This window comes from Aquarana catesbeiana, linkage group LG02 (genome assembly GCF_042186555.1).
Source record: "Aquarana catesbeiana isolate 2022-GZ linkage group LG02, ASM4218655v1, whole genome shotgun sequence".
In the NCBI taxonomy this organism is placed as follows: Eukaryota; Metazoa; Chordata; class Amphibia; order Anura; family Ranidae; genus Aquarana; species Aquarana catesbeiana.
This window is the reverse complement of record NC_133325.1, coordinates 643,423,894-643,440,342: the sequence shown is the minus strand read 5'-3', so window position 1 is coordinate 643,440,342 and position 16,449 is coordinate 643,423,894. Positions and strand designations below refer to the sequence as shown.

General features: G+C 43.3%; 1 protein-coding gene across 3 annotated transcripts in view; it reads left to right on the top strand.

The window, feature by feature from the left end:
- Window positions 1–16,449, top strand: part of SH3KBP1 (SH3 domain containing kinase binding protein 1) — a 529,030-nt gene that overhangs the window by 284,917 nt on the left and 227,664 nt on the right. For 2 of the 3 annotated variants that reach the window (XM_073616471.1, XM_073616469.1), the window contains exons 6-7: window positions 8,823–8,864; window positions 15,360–15,553. In XM_073616471.1, the coding sequence (XP_073472572.1) occupies window positions 8,823–8,864; window positions 15,360–15,553 (236 nt within the window). The remainder of the gene's footprint in view (window positions 1–8,822; window positions 8,865–15,359; window positions 15,554–16,449) is intronic. The other variant, XM_073616470.1, reaches the window with a different exon arrangement.

The window sequence follows — 16,449 nt, the reverse complement described above, 5'->3', positions numbered from 1 at the left end:
TCTGTCTTCCTGTCTGTTGGAGAGCCCTGACCTTATTCAAAAAATGCCTTACGTTTTTATTAAAGGGATTGTGTCCCATATGTTTCAGTTCCCTAGCTGTGTTAACCCTGCAGCTTTTACTAGGAAGCGCTTAACTCTGCTTTTATTATGAGCTAAAACCATTATTTTTCCAAGGCTGCTCTTCAACATCAGAGCATGACCTGACTGGCAGTTTGTCTCACAGCACAGCTTGCCACCAGTCCATCACTAGCAGACCGATAAGCAGCATCTAGTAATTGTTTTCCTGTATTTCAAACAGTTCAGAGTGAATACATCTCTACTTACCAGTCTGGCCCTTTTAGCACATTTGTACTTTCTGTATGCCGTAGCACACTTCATAGTTGGTGCCCCGTACAGCCTAGCTGACAGGAACAGTCAGGCTACATTCACACCTGAGCGTTTTCAGCTCATAAAACACTTGTAAAACGCCAGAAAAAATGCCCGAAAAACGCCCAACAAGCAAAATCCCATTCATTTAAATGGCCCCCTGTTCACAACTGAGCGTTTTGTAGCCTGAAGCTCAAAAAAGTACATGAGCTTCTTTTTGGACAGATTACAGGCGTTTTTCTGCTTTTTGCATTGGTGACCTTTGGTGAAATATCAAGGATCTAAACAGAAAAAAAAAAGGTAAACGGAGTAAACGTAGTGAAAACATAGCCAGAGTTCAGGAACCGGAACAGATAGTCAGACAAGCCAAAATATCAGGGAGCCAGAGATGAGCGTAGTAGAACAGCAAGTAGGATCTGGATCCAGAAGGAATGTCAGCCAAGCAAGTTTTAACAGGAACATGAGAGCGTCTCTAGAGATGTGACCAAGGCGAAGGGCAACTGGACGGCTTAAGTAGGCAGGACTGACAAGCAGGATATCATCATCAGGTGAGTCACTGTGAAGAGATAGGAGCTGGCAATTAGCCGACAGCTGAGCAGCCAACTTTGAGAAGGAAGGGCTGAGCCCAGCCCTGACGACACCCAGCGTCTTATTTGTGAGACAGAGAAGAGATAGAGGACACAGATTCCTCAATCTGAGTGAATGATCAGGAAGCACCCTGTACAGAGGCTCCCTGTTCATTCACAAACTGAAGTATTGTAAACACAGGGAGGCTTTAATTCCAGTAATTGTGCTCATTCCTGCTACTCTGTGCCCCCCGTTGAACTTATGGGACCTGGGCCCTGTACACGAGGGCAAGTGCTACCCCCTTATGTGGCCCTGGCACACTTCAAATGAACTATCTTACATGCAGTTCATGCAAGATAGCCCAAGAATTTACAGGAACTGGAGGATTTTTGCCAAGAGGAATGGGCAGATTTACAACCTGAGAAGATAAAGAGCCTCATCCACAAATACCACAAAAGACTTCAAGCTGTCATTGATGTTAGAGGGGGCAATACACGGTATTAAGAACTGGGGTATGTAAACCCCAGGGTCACTTGGGTAGTTTCTGTTGCCAGAGGTATTGGCAGTATGGTGTGTGGACACTCCCCAGGATTTGGCAATAGCCATCAGGCTGTATGGTGTAATGCCGGCGCTGGACTAGCAAAAAGGGTGACATGTGGCATCAAGTGACTGCTAGAATACCTCTTAGAGAAAATACATCCCCTGTGGTGAATGGCAAAACCTTTCAGGGGACCATCCCTTCCTGAAGCCCCTTACAGCATACAGCCCAAATCCCCGTCTACACACTGCATTGGGCTCACAGAAGCAAGATATTGTCTCTTTTTTTTCCTTTAAATGTGCGAAATGTCCATCTTGCATGCAAAACAAAAATGATCTGTATTTGGTACCTTTATTTAAAATATAACAGAATAAAAGTAATATGTAGCTAATAATAAAGCCTATTATTAATGGTGGCTCATTGGTAAATGGGCTTTATTGCAGCACTTGAACCCTGGTTGAGTTTGTGTGAGATTGTTCATTAAAGGGTTGCATTTTTTCCAAGATCCTAATGCAGCTGATGTGTCTGAGCCTCCCTTCACCATGTATCACTATGTATTTCTCCCCACCACCTTAAAGCTGGTGATACACGGCTCAAATGTCATTTGAGCCAGCATACATCGGCCCTGCCGGGACCAATGCATTCTACAAAAGTCAGTTGTTTCGTTGACTTTTGTACGAGGAGTCTGTTAGAAAAACAGTGGCTAAACAGCGGCCGCATTCAATCGCATGCAGGCACTGTTTAATGCAATGGCACATCAGGGAGCATTCGTCCATCATCATGTTAGTGTGGATGAACAAAATAAATCTATATGTGTATGGCCAGCTTTAAAGTGGTTTTAAACCCCCAAAACAACAATTTTATTGCAGGTTATTAATTCTTAGATGCGTTGGCTGCTTTCGTTTTCTTTTTTAGTCTTTCTTTTATTTTTACCTGATGATCCAGCCAGTAAGTCTGTTTTTCAAAAGAACAAACTGTCCTGCAGATGTGACCATTAGAGTAGTCTTTTTTTTTTTTTAACCAGGGTGCCTCCAGGTTTCTTCAGGAGTGCCTTGGAAAAATGCCTAATATTGGCCAAAAACCTTATACAAGCCAGTGGATGGATGAAGCCTGCCTTTTAGTTAAAAGGTGTTCATTGTTCACTATTACGACCTTCCAGCAGCCAGTGTCCTAAATACCAATGACGTCATCGGTTGATAGGGAGGACGTCAGGCATCTATGCAGCATCCTTGTTTGCCCCTCTCCATCAGCACTGGGGTTACGTTAGCTGAGTGAGGGAGAGAAACTAAGAAAGAGGAGAAATACTGAAATACTCGTCAGTACCAGACCAGTGTGCAAAGGTGTGTTTGTTTTGAAAGAATAAATCTCTTCTAATGTTGGGTGTCCTACATGTGTGGATGTTGCTGCATGATGTAAAACTATTAGTTTTGTTTTTTACATTTTAGAATGGGGTGCCTCCAGATTGTGCAATTTTAAAGGGTGCCTTGACTGAAAAAAAAAAGGTTGAGAGAGGGGGTTGAGAAAAAACATTTCTCACTGATGGGGGTGCTTACAATGATCAGCTTTTATTTATGTAAAACCTTTATCCCAAAAGGAAAAAACTGTTGCTTTAGCTACCTAAAGCAGAAATAAAGTCTCCATACTTACCTGTCCAGCACCAGCATCTTCAGCAACATTGCATGGTGGGGGGGGGGGGGGGTGACCTTACTCCTGCACACGCGCAGAAGGCGGTCATCCTGGCACTCCTGCACATGTGAATGAGTGAGGTATACATGTGCTGTTTGGTGAATGTATAAGTCCTGTGTGCACCTGCCCCCCTCTCTCAGCTGTATTCTCCATTCTCAACCTAGAAGTGCTTTGTACAGTTTTTGTTACCTGTTGGGACACATTGGAGCAGTTTGCACCAATCTGCAAGACCAAGACCAGACAAAGTGACTTCCGAACAGTCCACTTTATATATACATCATTAGTTTGACGTTATATACCACGGTTATGGCAGCAGCTAGCAGCCATAACCCCTGTATTTTTTAATACATCAAGCAATCCTCTTTCTGATAAAAGTGGTCCTGGCACCGGATTCACCACGGCATCACTTTTAGAGGCGAAGGGAGAGATGCCCCTTCTGCCGCTTCCCAGTCGTCTCCGAACTTACCGGACCTTTTGCTAAACTCGGAGCTGATCTACTCCTCTGTGTGTCTGGGCAGGAAGCCAAGTGAGGGTAAGATAGCCCCCATTCGGCTCTATGACCTTGGAGGAACAGAGCGATGTCCGACGTCCCTTCTGCATTCCGGCCTTAAATGGATGATTTTTTTCATCTCTTAACCACTTGCCGACTGCTGCACGACGATATACATCGGCACCAGGGGCGTTGCTAGGTTTGCAAAAGATCTGGGGCTAGAGCCCATAGCAGCAGTCACCAACCTTTTTGCAGGCCCACGGGGGGGGGCACGCCGGTGGTAAACCATATTTACTGGCAATGGCTGATGTTGGCGCTTCAATCATCATGGCACCATGGTTGATATGGTGTCAGGGTGATTGAAGTGCGTTGTTTCTATTGTTACATTCTAATATATAATGAAGTGGTTCAACTCACCATAATGCAGAATCAGTGGGAGCCCTGGGCGAGTCACTTGCCCTATCTCCTGCCACCAGATGCAGCGTGTCACTTGCCACCATCACCTATCCCCAGATTGGGATTGTCGCTTGCCACTTTCACCTGGCAGCAGATGTGGATTGTCACTTGCCACGACACAAGCCACCATTTACAGATTGTCACTTGCCACATCTCCTGCCACCCTTTGCAGATTGTCACTTGCCACATCTCCTGCCACCCTTTGCAGATTGTCACTTGCCACATCTCCTGCCACCCTTTGCAGATTGTCACTTGCCACATCTCCTGCCACCATTTGCAGATTGTCACTTGCCACATCGCCCACTACCAGATGTAGGTTGTCACTTGCCAACTGATGTGGATTGTCACTTGCCAACTGATGTGGATTGTCACTTGCCATGCCAGCCAGTGCCACCAAAGGTGCATTGACTCTGCATTAGTAGCAGGCTGGCAGCACTGGTCCATTTAGTGAGGGCAGGAGAGCGGTGATGCGGGGCGGGCAGTGAGAGATGATGTCATCTCGCTGCTCCCCGTCACACCCCCGACATTGAAGCAAGGGGGTCTGGCTGCAAAGTGGAGCTCCACCGATGACAGGAAGCACATGACCTCTACTCCACCACGCTGTGAGGGCGGAAGAGCTCTGATGTGTGGCGGGCAGTGAGAGATGATGTCATCTCTCTGCTCCCTGCTGCACCTTGCTCCCACATTGAAGAATCCCGGCTGTGAAGAGTGCTGATGTGGAGCGGGTGGAGAGAGATGTCATTTCTGCTTGTCCACCCACTCACTTCTCTCCTCTCCTCTGTCTGTCTCATGCAGCCAGCCCGCCCTCCGCAGCAGCCACGGCCATGACCTGCTGGTTAGGCAGGGACCCTGCAGCAAGAGACTCGGGGCTATGGGCCCCAGATTCGGGGCTATAGCCCCAATAGCCACCCCCTAGCAACGCCCCTGATCGGCACAATGGCAGCGGTGGGCAAATGGGCGTACCTGTACGTCCACTTTAATTGGCGGGGCTAGTGGGCGCCCACCGCGTACAGCGTGATCGTGCTGCAGGTCCCGTGGACTCGATGTCTGCTGGTGTTCCACGATCGTGTCACGGAGAGGCAGAACAGGGAGATGCCTATGTAAACAAGGCATTTCCCCATTTTGCCCAGTGACATGACAGGGATCTACTGCTCCCTGTCATCTGGAGCAGTGATCGTCCATCCCCCCACAGTTAGAATCACTCCCTAGGACACACTTAACCCCTTGATCGCCCCCAATTGGTTAACCCCTTCCCTGCTATTGTCATTTACACAGTAATCAGTGCTTTTTTATAGCACTGATCGCTGTATAAATGACAATGGTCCCAAAATAGTGTCAAAAGTGTCCAACGTGTCCACCATAATGTCGCAGTCACGATAAAAATCGCAGATCGCCGCCATTACTACTAAAAAAAAAAATTAATAATAAAGATGTCATAAATCTAACCCCTATTTTGTAGACGATTCTGTAACTTTTGCACAAACCAATCAATATATGCTTATTGCGATTTTATTTTTTACCAAGAATATGTAGAAGAAAACATATTGGCCTAAACTGAGGAGGAAAATTTTTTTTTTTTATTTTTTTTTTGGGGATATTTATTATAGCAAAAAGTAAAAAATATTGCTTTTTTTTCAAAATTGTCTCTTTTTTTGTTTATAGCGCAAAAAAAACCTGCAGAGGTGATAAAATACCACCAAAAGAAAGCTCTATTTGTGGGAAAAAAGGACGTCAATTTTGTTTTGTTGTAACGTCGCATGGCCGCGCAATTGTCAGTTAAAGCGACACAGTGCCGAATCGCAAAAAGTGCTCTGGTCATGAATCTTACGGTGCTGAAGCGGTTAAAGGCAAAACGACTTTTTTTTTTGTCAAAAGTGTAAACAGTGTAAATGTGAGATCTGAGGTCTTTTTGACCCCAGATCTTGCAATAAAGAGGCCCTGGCATGCTTATTTCTATTACAAGGGATGTTTAAATGTTAGGATTTTTTTTTTTAAAGGGACAGCGTAAAAATAAAAAGTAAAATAAATGAAATAAAAAATTGGCTGTAATTGTCCTTCGCGCGCAGAAGCGAACGCATACGTAAGTCATGCCCACATATGTAAACGGTATTCAAACCACGCGTGGGACCTCCTCTGTAAACGATAACCTGTAAAAAAATTTAAAGCGTCACCTATGGAGATTTTTAAGTACCGAAGTTTATTGCCACGAGCACGCGCAATTTTAAAGCATGACATGTTGGGTATCTATTTACTCACCGTAATATCATCTTTCACATTATACAAAAAAATTAGGCTAACTTTACCATTTTTTTTTTTTTTTTAATTCAAAAAAAGTTAATTTTTTCCAAAAAATACGGTGTGACATAAAATATTACAACGATGTCTATTTTATTCTTCAGGGTCTCTGCTAAATATATATATATATATATATATATATATATATATATATATATATATATATATATATATATATATATATATATATATATATATATATATATATATATATATATATATATGTAAGTGTGTGTGTGTGTGTGTGTGTATGTATGTGTATATATATATATATGTATGTATGTTTGTAATTTTCTAGCACAAAATAAAAATTTTAACTTGTAAACAACAAATGTCAGAACTAGGCCTGGTCCTTAAAGTGATTGTAAAGTCTTTTTTTTCCTCTAAATAACAAACATGTTACACCTCCTCTGTGTAGTGGATTTGCACAGAGCAGCCCAGATCCTCCTCTTTTTGGGTCCCTCTTCTGTGTTCCTGGCCCCTTTCTCTTGTTGAGTGCCGCCACAGCAAGCAGCTTGCTATGGGGGCACCCGAGCCGAGTCGCAGGTCAGTGTGTCCATTCAGACACGGAACCCTGGTTTTGCTCCACCCCTCTCTCTCCTGATTGGCTAACTGACTTTGACAGCAGGTGGAGCCAATGGCACCGCTGCTGTGTTTCAGCCAATCAGGAGGAGAGTCCCGGATGGCCGAGGCAAAAGTGAACATCGCTGGATAGAGATGGGGCTCATGTACGTATTAGGGGGGCTGCTGCACACAGAAGGTTTTTTATCTTAATGCATAGAATGCATTAAAGTGTTACTAAACCCACAACAGTAAAATCAGTCTGTATATGAAGCATAGCATGCTTGTTATACTAACTTGAGGGGTTAATTCTCTGCATTGTGTAAAAAGGCAGTTTTATCCTGAATCCTCCCCCTCCTGCACTGTCTATCTGAGGAAGGCCAGCTAACACAGGCAGAGTAGCCAACCTGCACATGCTCAGTTGATGAACTGTTTTCATATTACTGGGTTTAGTAACACTTTAAGATAAAAAAAACCTTCTGACTTTACAACCACTTTAAGAAATTAAGGGATATTTTACTATGGCAAAAGAGGACCTTTGGATGCTAATTTTCAGCCTCTGTGACCCCTGTTCCTATAACACGGGTTACCCCTTTTACAGTTCTAACAGTGCTATGGAAATTAAACTTCTAAAGCCCCATACACACTATCAGATTTTCTGCTGATTTTTGTCTTCAGATTTACCAAAACCATGTAGTGCAGGGGCATGCCTGATTGCATACAAATTGAAAATCCTAAGGTTTGACCTCATATTATATGGTTTTGGTAATCATCCCAGCTCAACTTTTTAAAATTAAAATAAATTTTTTTTTAAAATCAACGCATATCTAAAACTCAGAATTTCCATGAACGCCTTAGATCCGATGACTCCATTGATTCTTCCTTAGCAGTAATCAACAGTTGCATACCTGGTAGAAAGCTATTCAATTAGCTAATTGCCTACTGCACTCCCTGTGCCCTTTTTAAGACTCCTAATGTCTGTTTAAAAGATTTTTATTCCTTTTTTACAGTCTCAGAAAGGATAATGTCATTTTTCCTGCCTGTTTAAATGAGCGGACTGTAATTATGGCTGCTGATGGGAGAGGCTGAATCGTAAAGATTAAAACTAATATGCTGTTACTATTACTGTTTAGGCATCTTGCCAGAGATGAGGCACAAGGACAGACAGGGACTCATGGGAGCTAAGTAAGCAAAGGAAAATTTAGGACAGCATGATCTTCACATAGAAGTAAAGTTTCTTGCTTAAACTGAAATATTAAAGTATATGTCAGGACAAAAGAGAAAAAAGCACATATGCCATACATTTCCCATGTTTTATCTATTTAAAGACACTTCAAGTACAGAAAAACTCTGTTGATCGGCCAGAAATGCACTCCGTTCCTAAGTACATTTGTGGGCTAACAACACAGGATTTATGTGGACTGAGTGGTGTCAGCCCTGCCTAGTTTTCTCTTGCCAAGCTACTCCGATCCACCTACTCTCCCATATCGTCAACATCATTTTGTCAATCATTCTGTAGTCCCAAGATAAGGATTAGGAGGGCTAATTAGTCATCCTGAGGCAGCAAAGGATGTGCACACTGTACACATGACCGCTTTACCATGACCATAGTACACTATATGGCCCTGTTCACACTAGAGAGGTAACATTTCCAGAAATGTTGAAGCCATGTAAAAAACACGTCAGTAAAAAAAATTCAGTGTGGAGTAGATTTACAAATTGAAAATCATGGTGTTACTTCAGGAATGTGAAATGCAGTATATATGAAAGTATTTTGCTTGAAATAAAAGTACAGCCTATTCAGTAAATAAACTAAACTTTCTTTTTAAAATGTTATTTTTTTATTACAAATGGAATAACAAGGACTGTATGTGTTAAGAACATTTCAACCATACATGAGAACAGGTAAGCACCCCCTTTCCCTCAGAAGAATATAAAAGCTTCCTGACAATATGCATTTTCAGATATTGACAATGCTGATCCAGAAGCATATATTGATCTTGCAAGAGCTTGATCAATGTCGTCCTGATTTTCAGGTGTCATTTATTTTATCTATAAATGAAGGTATTGTGTATTTTTGGGAGGAGACTTTTGTGAGAATGCGAAACCAATCTTATGAAAAAGCCCATCGACACAAGTAATCTGTCTGTCAGTTGCAGGCAGCATACAAGTAGATCGCATGGACACATGCAGAGATAGGCAGGGAAGCGGCTGGCATCTCTCCTTGTCATTGGCTTTGATCTCACGGCAAAGCCTGTGAGACCAGGAAGTGAGAGAAGAGCTGTAGACGTGCACAGCGCTGGATTGAATGACGGCTCAGGTAAATAAAAGGGGTTGTGGGTGAATACTTTTACCTTTAACTTTTTTACCTTAACCACTTCAGCCCCGGAAAGATTTACCCACTTCCTGACCAGGCCATTTTTTTGCGTTACGGCACTGCGTTGCTTTAACTGACAATTGCGCGATCGTGCGGCGCTGTACCCAAATAAAATTGATGTCCTTTATTCCCACAAATAGAGCTTTCTTTTGTGGTATTTGTTCACCTCTGCAGTTTTTATTATTTGCGCTATAAACAAAAAAGACCGCCAATTTTGAATAAAAAAAAAATATTTTTACTTAATTCAATTTAGGCGTATATTGATTGATTGGTTTTCGCAAAAGTTATAGCATCTACAACCGTGGTTCTCAACTCCTGTCCTCAGGACCCACTAACAGGGCAGATTTTAAGTATTACCTTGGGGAGATGCAGACTAGAATACTGCAATTACTGAGCAGTAAATGATATCACCTGTGATGTATTTCAGTTATCTTGCAAACCTGGCCTGTTAGAGGGTCCTGAGGACAGGAGTTGAGAACCACTGATCTATAAACTATGGGATATATTTAGGGACTTTTTTTTATTACTGTTTTTGCTAGTAATTTTTAGCGGAACTGCGACATTGCGGTGGACAAATTGAGCACTAAATGACAATTTTTGGGGACCAGTGACACCAATGCAGTGGTCATTGCTAAAAAAAATGCACTGATTACTGTATAAATGACACTGGCAGGCAAGGGGTTAACACCAGGGACGATCAAAGGGTTAAATGTGTTCCCTGGGAGGTGCTTTCCAACTGTGGGGGGAGTGAATACACTGGAGGAAAAGAGAGATTGTGATTCAGCTTAGATGAAACACAAGATCTCTTTTGCTCAGACAGAGCAGCAGTGTGCCTTGTTTACACACACCCCTGCTCTGTCTCTCCTGTGAACAATCGGTGGGTCATGGCGGCCGCCGTACCTGCTAATTGGCTCCCGCTGTGTCCAATCACAGTAGTAGCGGCGCTCCGGTGGCTTGCATGCCCCTCCTACACCGCGTGCACAAAATCACGTACAGGTACGTCATTTTGCACAGCCTAGCCGCCCTGCCACAGTATATGTAAGGTGGGCGGTCCGGAAGCTGTTAAAGTGGTTGTAAACCCACACATGTACCCAGTGAAGTAACTGGCCTCAGGGGATACACTGAGATTAAACTAATTCTTCTACATAAATTGTACTTCTTTATCTGCAGTCTTCTCTACATCTGTTTAGATGTAGCTATAAGCTATAAAGCTTGTCTAAGCTGTCAGAGAAAAAGGGGTGGGTAGCAGTAACACTGTGCAGAGCTCAGTGAGGATAGCTCCGAGATTTGATTTAATTTGAGGGAAGGGAACCCCCCCCCCCCTTCTTCACACAGGAACAGAGCTGAGGCTATCAATCAGCTGGAGCTCCCTTCCCTGTCACCTTTTTTCTCTTGGTGTCTTAATGACTCATGCAGATAGCAGAGGAATAAAGCAGCAGACAGAAATTATGTTCCTTAATTGAGACCGGTATATACTATAGAGGAATATGCTTCGTTCATATTTCATGTCTCAGGTTTACAACCACTTTATTGCAAGGAATGCATTAAGGTAGTAAAAAAAATGAAGGCTTTAGAACCACTTTAAGAGTTGTGCTGCTCGCCAGCCCCTTCTGTTCTCTCTGCTATTAAGAGAGCTCATACTACCTATCTCCCACGATTCATCACATTCTGTGAATGGGCCGTGGAGAGCCTTTCATTCTATAATTCCTCCATCATTCACAGAAGGCAATGCATTGTGCTAGACAAGTACTAGGCGCTCTCTGCATGGGATTTAGGACAGATGGGGGAAGGAAATCATTGAAACTTTTTTTTTACACTGCTCTCACGGTGCTGGAAGACAGCTGCTCAGGGCAATATCTAGTGGATATGAAGAAAGCACTGAAGAAAGGATTTTTACATGAAGCAGCAGCCTTGCAGGTATTGGGATAAACACCATTACACATAACAAATATGTTTGGGGCTGTATAAAAAAAAAAAAAAAAAATGACTAAACTTCAGCTTCACTGTAAACTGAATGAACCTTTTACTGTTACTCAGTGAGGATATTTTCCTTTAAAATTATTCTGGTTGGACAACCGTTTATAAAAAGTAGCATAAATTATGCAATATTGAAAAAAGCTGTCCATTATTCTACTGGAAAAAAGTGAATGACTAAATGCAAATTCTCCATGCTATCCGCTGACTTTATCCAGATATTGAAGACCTATTCACGTTTGTGCGGTGCATTAGTGCAGCTACAGTAACACACGTAATTCACACATTAAAGTGGACTGCATTGACACAGCCCATTGAAATCAATGAGCTTCTGATGCCCCAAACAGTCCAAAAAACAGGTATGCCACAACACATGGTGCGTTGCAGCACTTTGTAAAGCTTGTGCATTGCCTTAACGTGCTGGGGTGCTATTCAAAATGAATGGCATAGTAACACATGTAATATGTGATGTAAGTAAACCCGGAGGGATGAATCCCCCTTTTTAATACCCAGTTTATCCTTTGAGGGAAACTTACGTTAGGGGCCGATTTACATCTTTTCACTGAAAAGCACACATTAAGTGAATTAGCTCATTGCAGTGCCGTTCATTTTGAATAGCACCCCAGTGCAAGGCAGCGGTCTTCAAACTGTGGCCCGGGGACCGGATGCAGCCCTTAGCTTGCCTTTATCTCACCCTTGGGACACTATTCCTTCCATTGACACCAAGGATGGGGCAAAATTCCTTCCATTGACACCAGCGATGGTGCAGAATTTCTTCCATTGACACCAGCGATGGGGCAGAACTTCTTCCATTGACACCAACGATGGGGCAAAATTCCTTCCATTGACACCAACGATAGGGCAGAATTCCTTCTGTTGACACCAACGATGGGACACTATTCCTCCCATTGACATTAATGCTGCGTACACACGATCGCACGTTCCGACAACTAAATACATGTTTTTTTTCCGACGGATGTTGGCTCAAACTTGTCTTGCATACACACAGTCACACAAATGTTGTTGGAAATTCCGAATGTCAAGAACGCGGTGACGTACAACACGTACGACGAGCCGAGAAAAATGAAGTTCAATAGCCAGTGCGGCTCTTTTGCTTGATTCTGAGCATGCGTGGAATTTTATGCGTCCAGATCTCAAATTTTGTTTGTCGGAAATTCCGATGTAAAATGTCCGATGGAGCCTTCACATGGTCGGAGTTTCCGACAACAAGTTCCATCAAACTTTTGTTGTCGGAAATTCCGACTGTGTATACGCGGCATAACAGTAAGGCAGAATTCCTTCTATTGACACCAGTGATGGGGCACTATTCCTCCCATTGACATTAACAGTGAGGCAGAATTCCTTCTATTGACACCAACGATGGGGAAGAATTCTTTATCTTGACACCAGCGATGGGGCACTATTGCTCCCACTGACGCCAGCAATGGGGCACTATTGCTTCCACTGGCCCTAGTCCGGCCCCCTAAAGTAGGAAGGAGAGTAACTTTGGCCCATTGTTTAGAAAGTTTGGAGACCCCTGCACTAAGGCAATGCCCCATAGTGTGTTGTGGTACATTGCTGCAAACATTTTGTGACCTTTTGGAATGTTATTGTGCACTGCAAGACCATTGATTTCAGTAGGCTACCTTAATGCTACACACGTTAAAGTGTGTTCATTAATGCATTGCAAATATGTAAATGGACCCTTAAGATTCAAATGACCACCTTACTTGCCAAATAACATACTTTGTGCACTTGTAATTTCTTTTTGGGATTGTGGGGGGGGCTTTAGGTTCAGGTTTACATTACATTGCGTGTAATAATTTGTTGTCCAGAGCCCTCAAAAGCAGCACTTTGCATAGTGTAGTGTAATTGTACTATACTTATTCTGTTCACAAGTTATAAATTTGTTTTATTTCTCGCCCTCTGACTACAGTCTATACACAGAATTGGTGTCCAATAACACCTTTTTGAAATCCACTAAAATACTTATACGGTATCTCACAAAAGTGAGTACACCCCTCACATTTTTAAAAATATTTAATTATATCTTTTCACGTGACAACACTGAAGAAATGACACTTTGCTACAATGTGAAATAGTGAGTGTACAGCTTGTATAACAGTGTAAATTTGCTGTTCCCTCAAAATAACTCAACACACAGCCATTAATGTCTAAACCGCTGGCAACAAAAGGGAGTACACCCCTAAGTGAAAATGTCTAATTTGGACCCAAAGTGTCGATATTTTGTGTGGCCACCATTTACCAGCACTCCCTTAACCCTCTTGGGCATGGAGTTCACCAGAGCTTCACAGGTTGCCACTGGAGTCCTCTTCCACTCCTCCATGACAACATCACAGAGCTGGTGGATGTTAGAGACTTTGACCTCTACTTTCCGTTTGAGTATGCCCCACAGATGCTCAATAGGGTTTAGGTCTGGAGACATGCTTGGCCAGTCCATCACCTTTCCCCTCAGCTTCTTTAGCAAGGCAGCGTGTGTTTGGGGTCTTTATCATGTTGGAATACTGCCCTGCGGCCCAGTTTCCAAAGGGAGGGGATCATGCTCTGCTTCAGTATGTCACAGTACATGTTGGCATTCATGGTTCCCTCAATGAACTGTAGCTCCCCAGTGGCGGCAGCACTCATGTAGCCCCAGACCATGACACTCTCACCACCATGCTTGACTGTAGGCAAGACACACTTGTCTTTGGACACCTCAACTGGTTGCTGCCATACACGCTTGACACCATCTGAGCCAAATAAGTTTATCTTGGTCTCATCAGACCACAGGACATGGTTCCAGTAATCCATGTCCTTAGTCTGCTTGTCTTCAGCAAACTGTTTGCAGGCTTTCTTGTGCATCTTCTTTAGAAGAGGCTTCCTTCTGGGATGACAGCCATGCAGACCAATTTGATGCAGTGTGTGGCATATGGTCTGAGCACTGACAGGCTGACACACCCCCCCCCCCACACACACACACACACCCCTTCAACCTCTGCAGCAATCATGCGTCTATTTCCCAAAGACAAACTCTGGATATGACGCTGAGCACGTGCACTCAACTTCTTTGGTCGACCATTGCGAGGTCTGTTCTGAGTGGAACTTGTCCTGTTAAACTGCTGTATGGTCTTGACCACCGTGCTGCCACTCAGATTCAGGGTCTTGGCAATCTCTTCTTATAGCCTAGGCCATTTTTAGGTAGAGCAACAATTCTTTTTTTCAGATCCTCAGAGAGTTCCATGTTGAACTTCCAGGTACAAGTATGAGAGTGTGAGAGCGATAACACCAAATATAACACACCTGCTCCCCATTCACACCTGAGACCTTGTCACATGACACCGGGGAGGGAAAATGGCTAATTGGGCCCAATTTGGACATATTCACTTAGGGGTGTAAACACTTTTGTTGCCAGCGGTTTAGACATTAACCACTTGCAAACCAGCCGCTGCAGTTGTACTGCGCCAGAATGGCACGGCTGGGAGAAACGACGTTATGCAACGTCGCTTCGCCCTGTGGCCACTAGGGGGCGTGCATGGACCCCCCGCTCGCCCGTGCCGATGCAAGTGCACGGCAGTGACACACAGAGAACCGGGATCTGTGTGTGTAAACACAGTTTCCGGTTCTCTGAGGGGAGAACAGACAGTCTGTTCATACATAGTAAAAGCGACGCAGTGCCGAATCGCAAAAGGTGCTCTGGTCAGGAAGGGGGTAAAATCTTTTCTGGGGCTGAAGCGGTTAATGGCTGTGTGTTGAGTTATTTTGAAAGGACAGCAAATTTACACTGTTATACAAGCTGTATACTCACTACTTTAAATTGCAGCAAAGTGTAATTTCTTCAGTTTTGTCACATGAAAAGATATAATAAAATATTTACAAAAATGTGAGGGGTGTACTCACTTTTGTGAGATACTGTAAATCTTTAAATAATCATACCCTTTACTGTATACTTTTGAAATCAAATGGTTTCCTGTTCAGTATATATGAGCTTATGTAATGATTGCAGTCCTATGGAAGAATTGTCATCACAATTAATGTTTCCTTCCTGCCAGGATTTAAAGATACTGCTGGCTCAGAGAGTGATGGGGGCGACTCCAAATCAGAAGGGACCAATGGAACAAGTGGAGCAGAAAACCAGGCGAAAAAGATCAGGGGATTTGGCTTCGGGGATATTTTCAAAGACAAGCCAATTAAGCTAAGACCAAGGTCAATAGAAATGGAAAATGACATTCCTCCTGTAGAAAAGGTAAATATACAGTGTATATATATATATATATATATATATATATATATATATATATATATATATATATATATATATATATATATATATATATATATATATGCTTTTTTCTTTTTTGTCGTTTATATAGGTATGCTAAATGCTTAAAATATTCATTAAGGTCTATTCACATTGTTGCGCTGTGTAAGCGCACAAACATTAAGACAAATTATGGCAAGTGTTACTGTGCATAGCATTAAGGCAGCTTATTCGTTTGAATAGACTGCCTAGTGCACCAAAAAAGTGCATGTACAATTATTATAACACAGCGCACTACAATGCACGTTAGTGCGTTGTTATGCACTGCTTTGTATATCCGTTGGCTAGGTGTGTTGTGATGCCGCACAGAATGAACCCTAAAGCACCTTTCCAACAGACATGCACCACAATGCACATCTGTTGATAAGATGCATTCAGAAGAACTAGTACTGTATCCACTAATGCAGTGGTTCTCAACCTGGGGGTCGAATGACGAGTTGCCAGGGTGTCACCGAATCCTGGGTGGATCCTGAAGCCCGCACCGCTCTCCAGCCTTTTTTGCGTTCGCCCAGCAGGGCTGTCCCTGGAGCCTGTGGCTGCCCAGCTGGGCTGTTCCTGGAGCCCGCGGCCGCCCACTCAGCCTCTTCGCAGCCGCCCATTCAGTTGATGGCATGGCTGGGGGGCAAAGACTAGAGGTCACTTGACTGGTGAGGAATGTAAATTGGGAGGGGCTGGAGGAGACCCTATCTCCTGATTTCGGCATAGGTGTCACTGCTGCCAGACACCACAAAGTCGGAGACACAGTGAAGCCGGAGACACAGTGAGTAACACTACCTGTGATTATAGTTGCCATTAAAAGTCCCAACTACGGTTCTCAGATT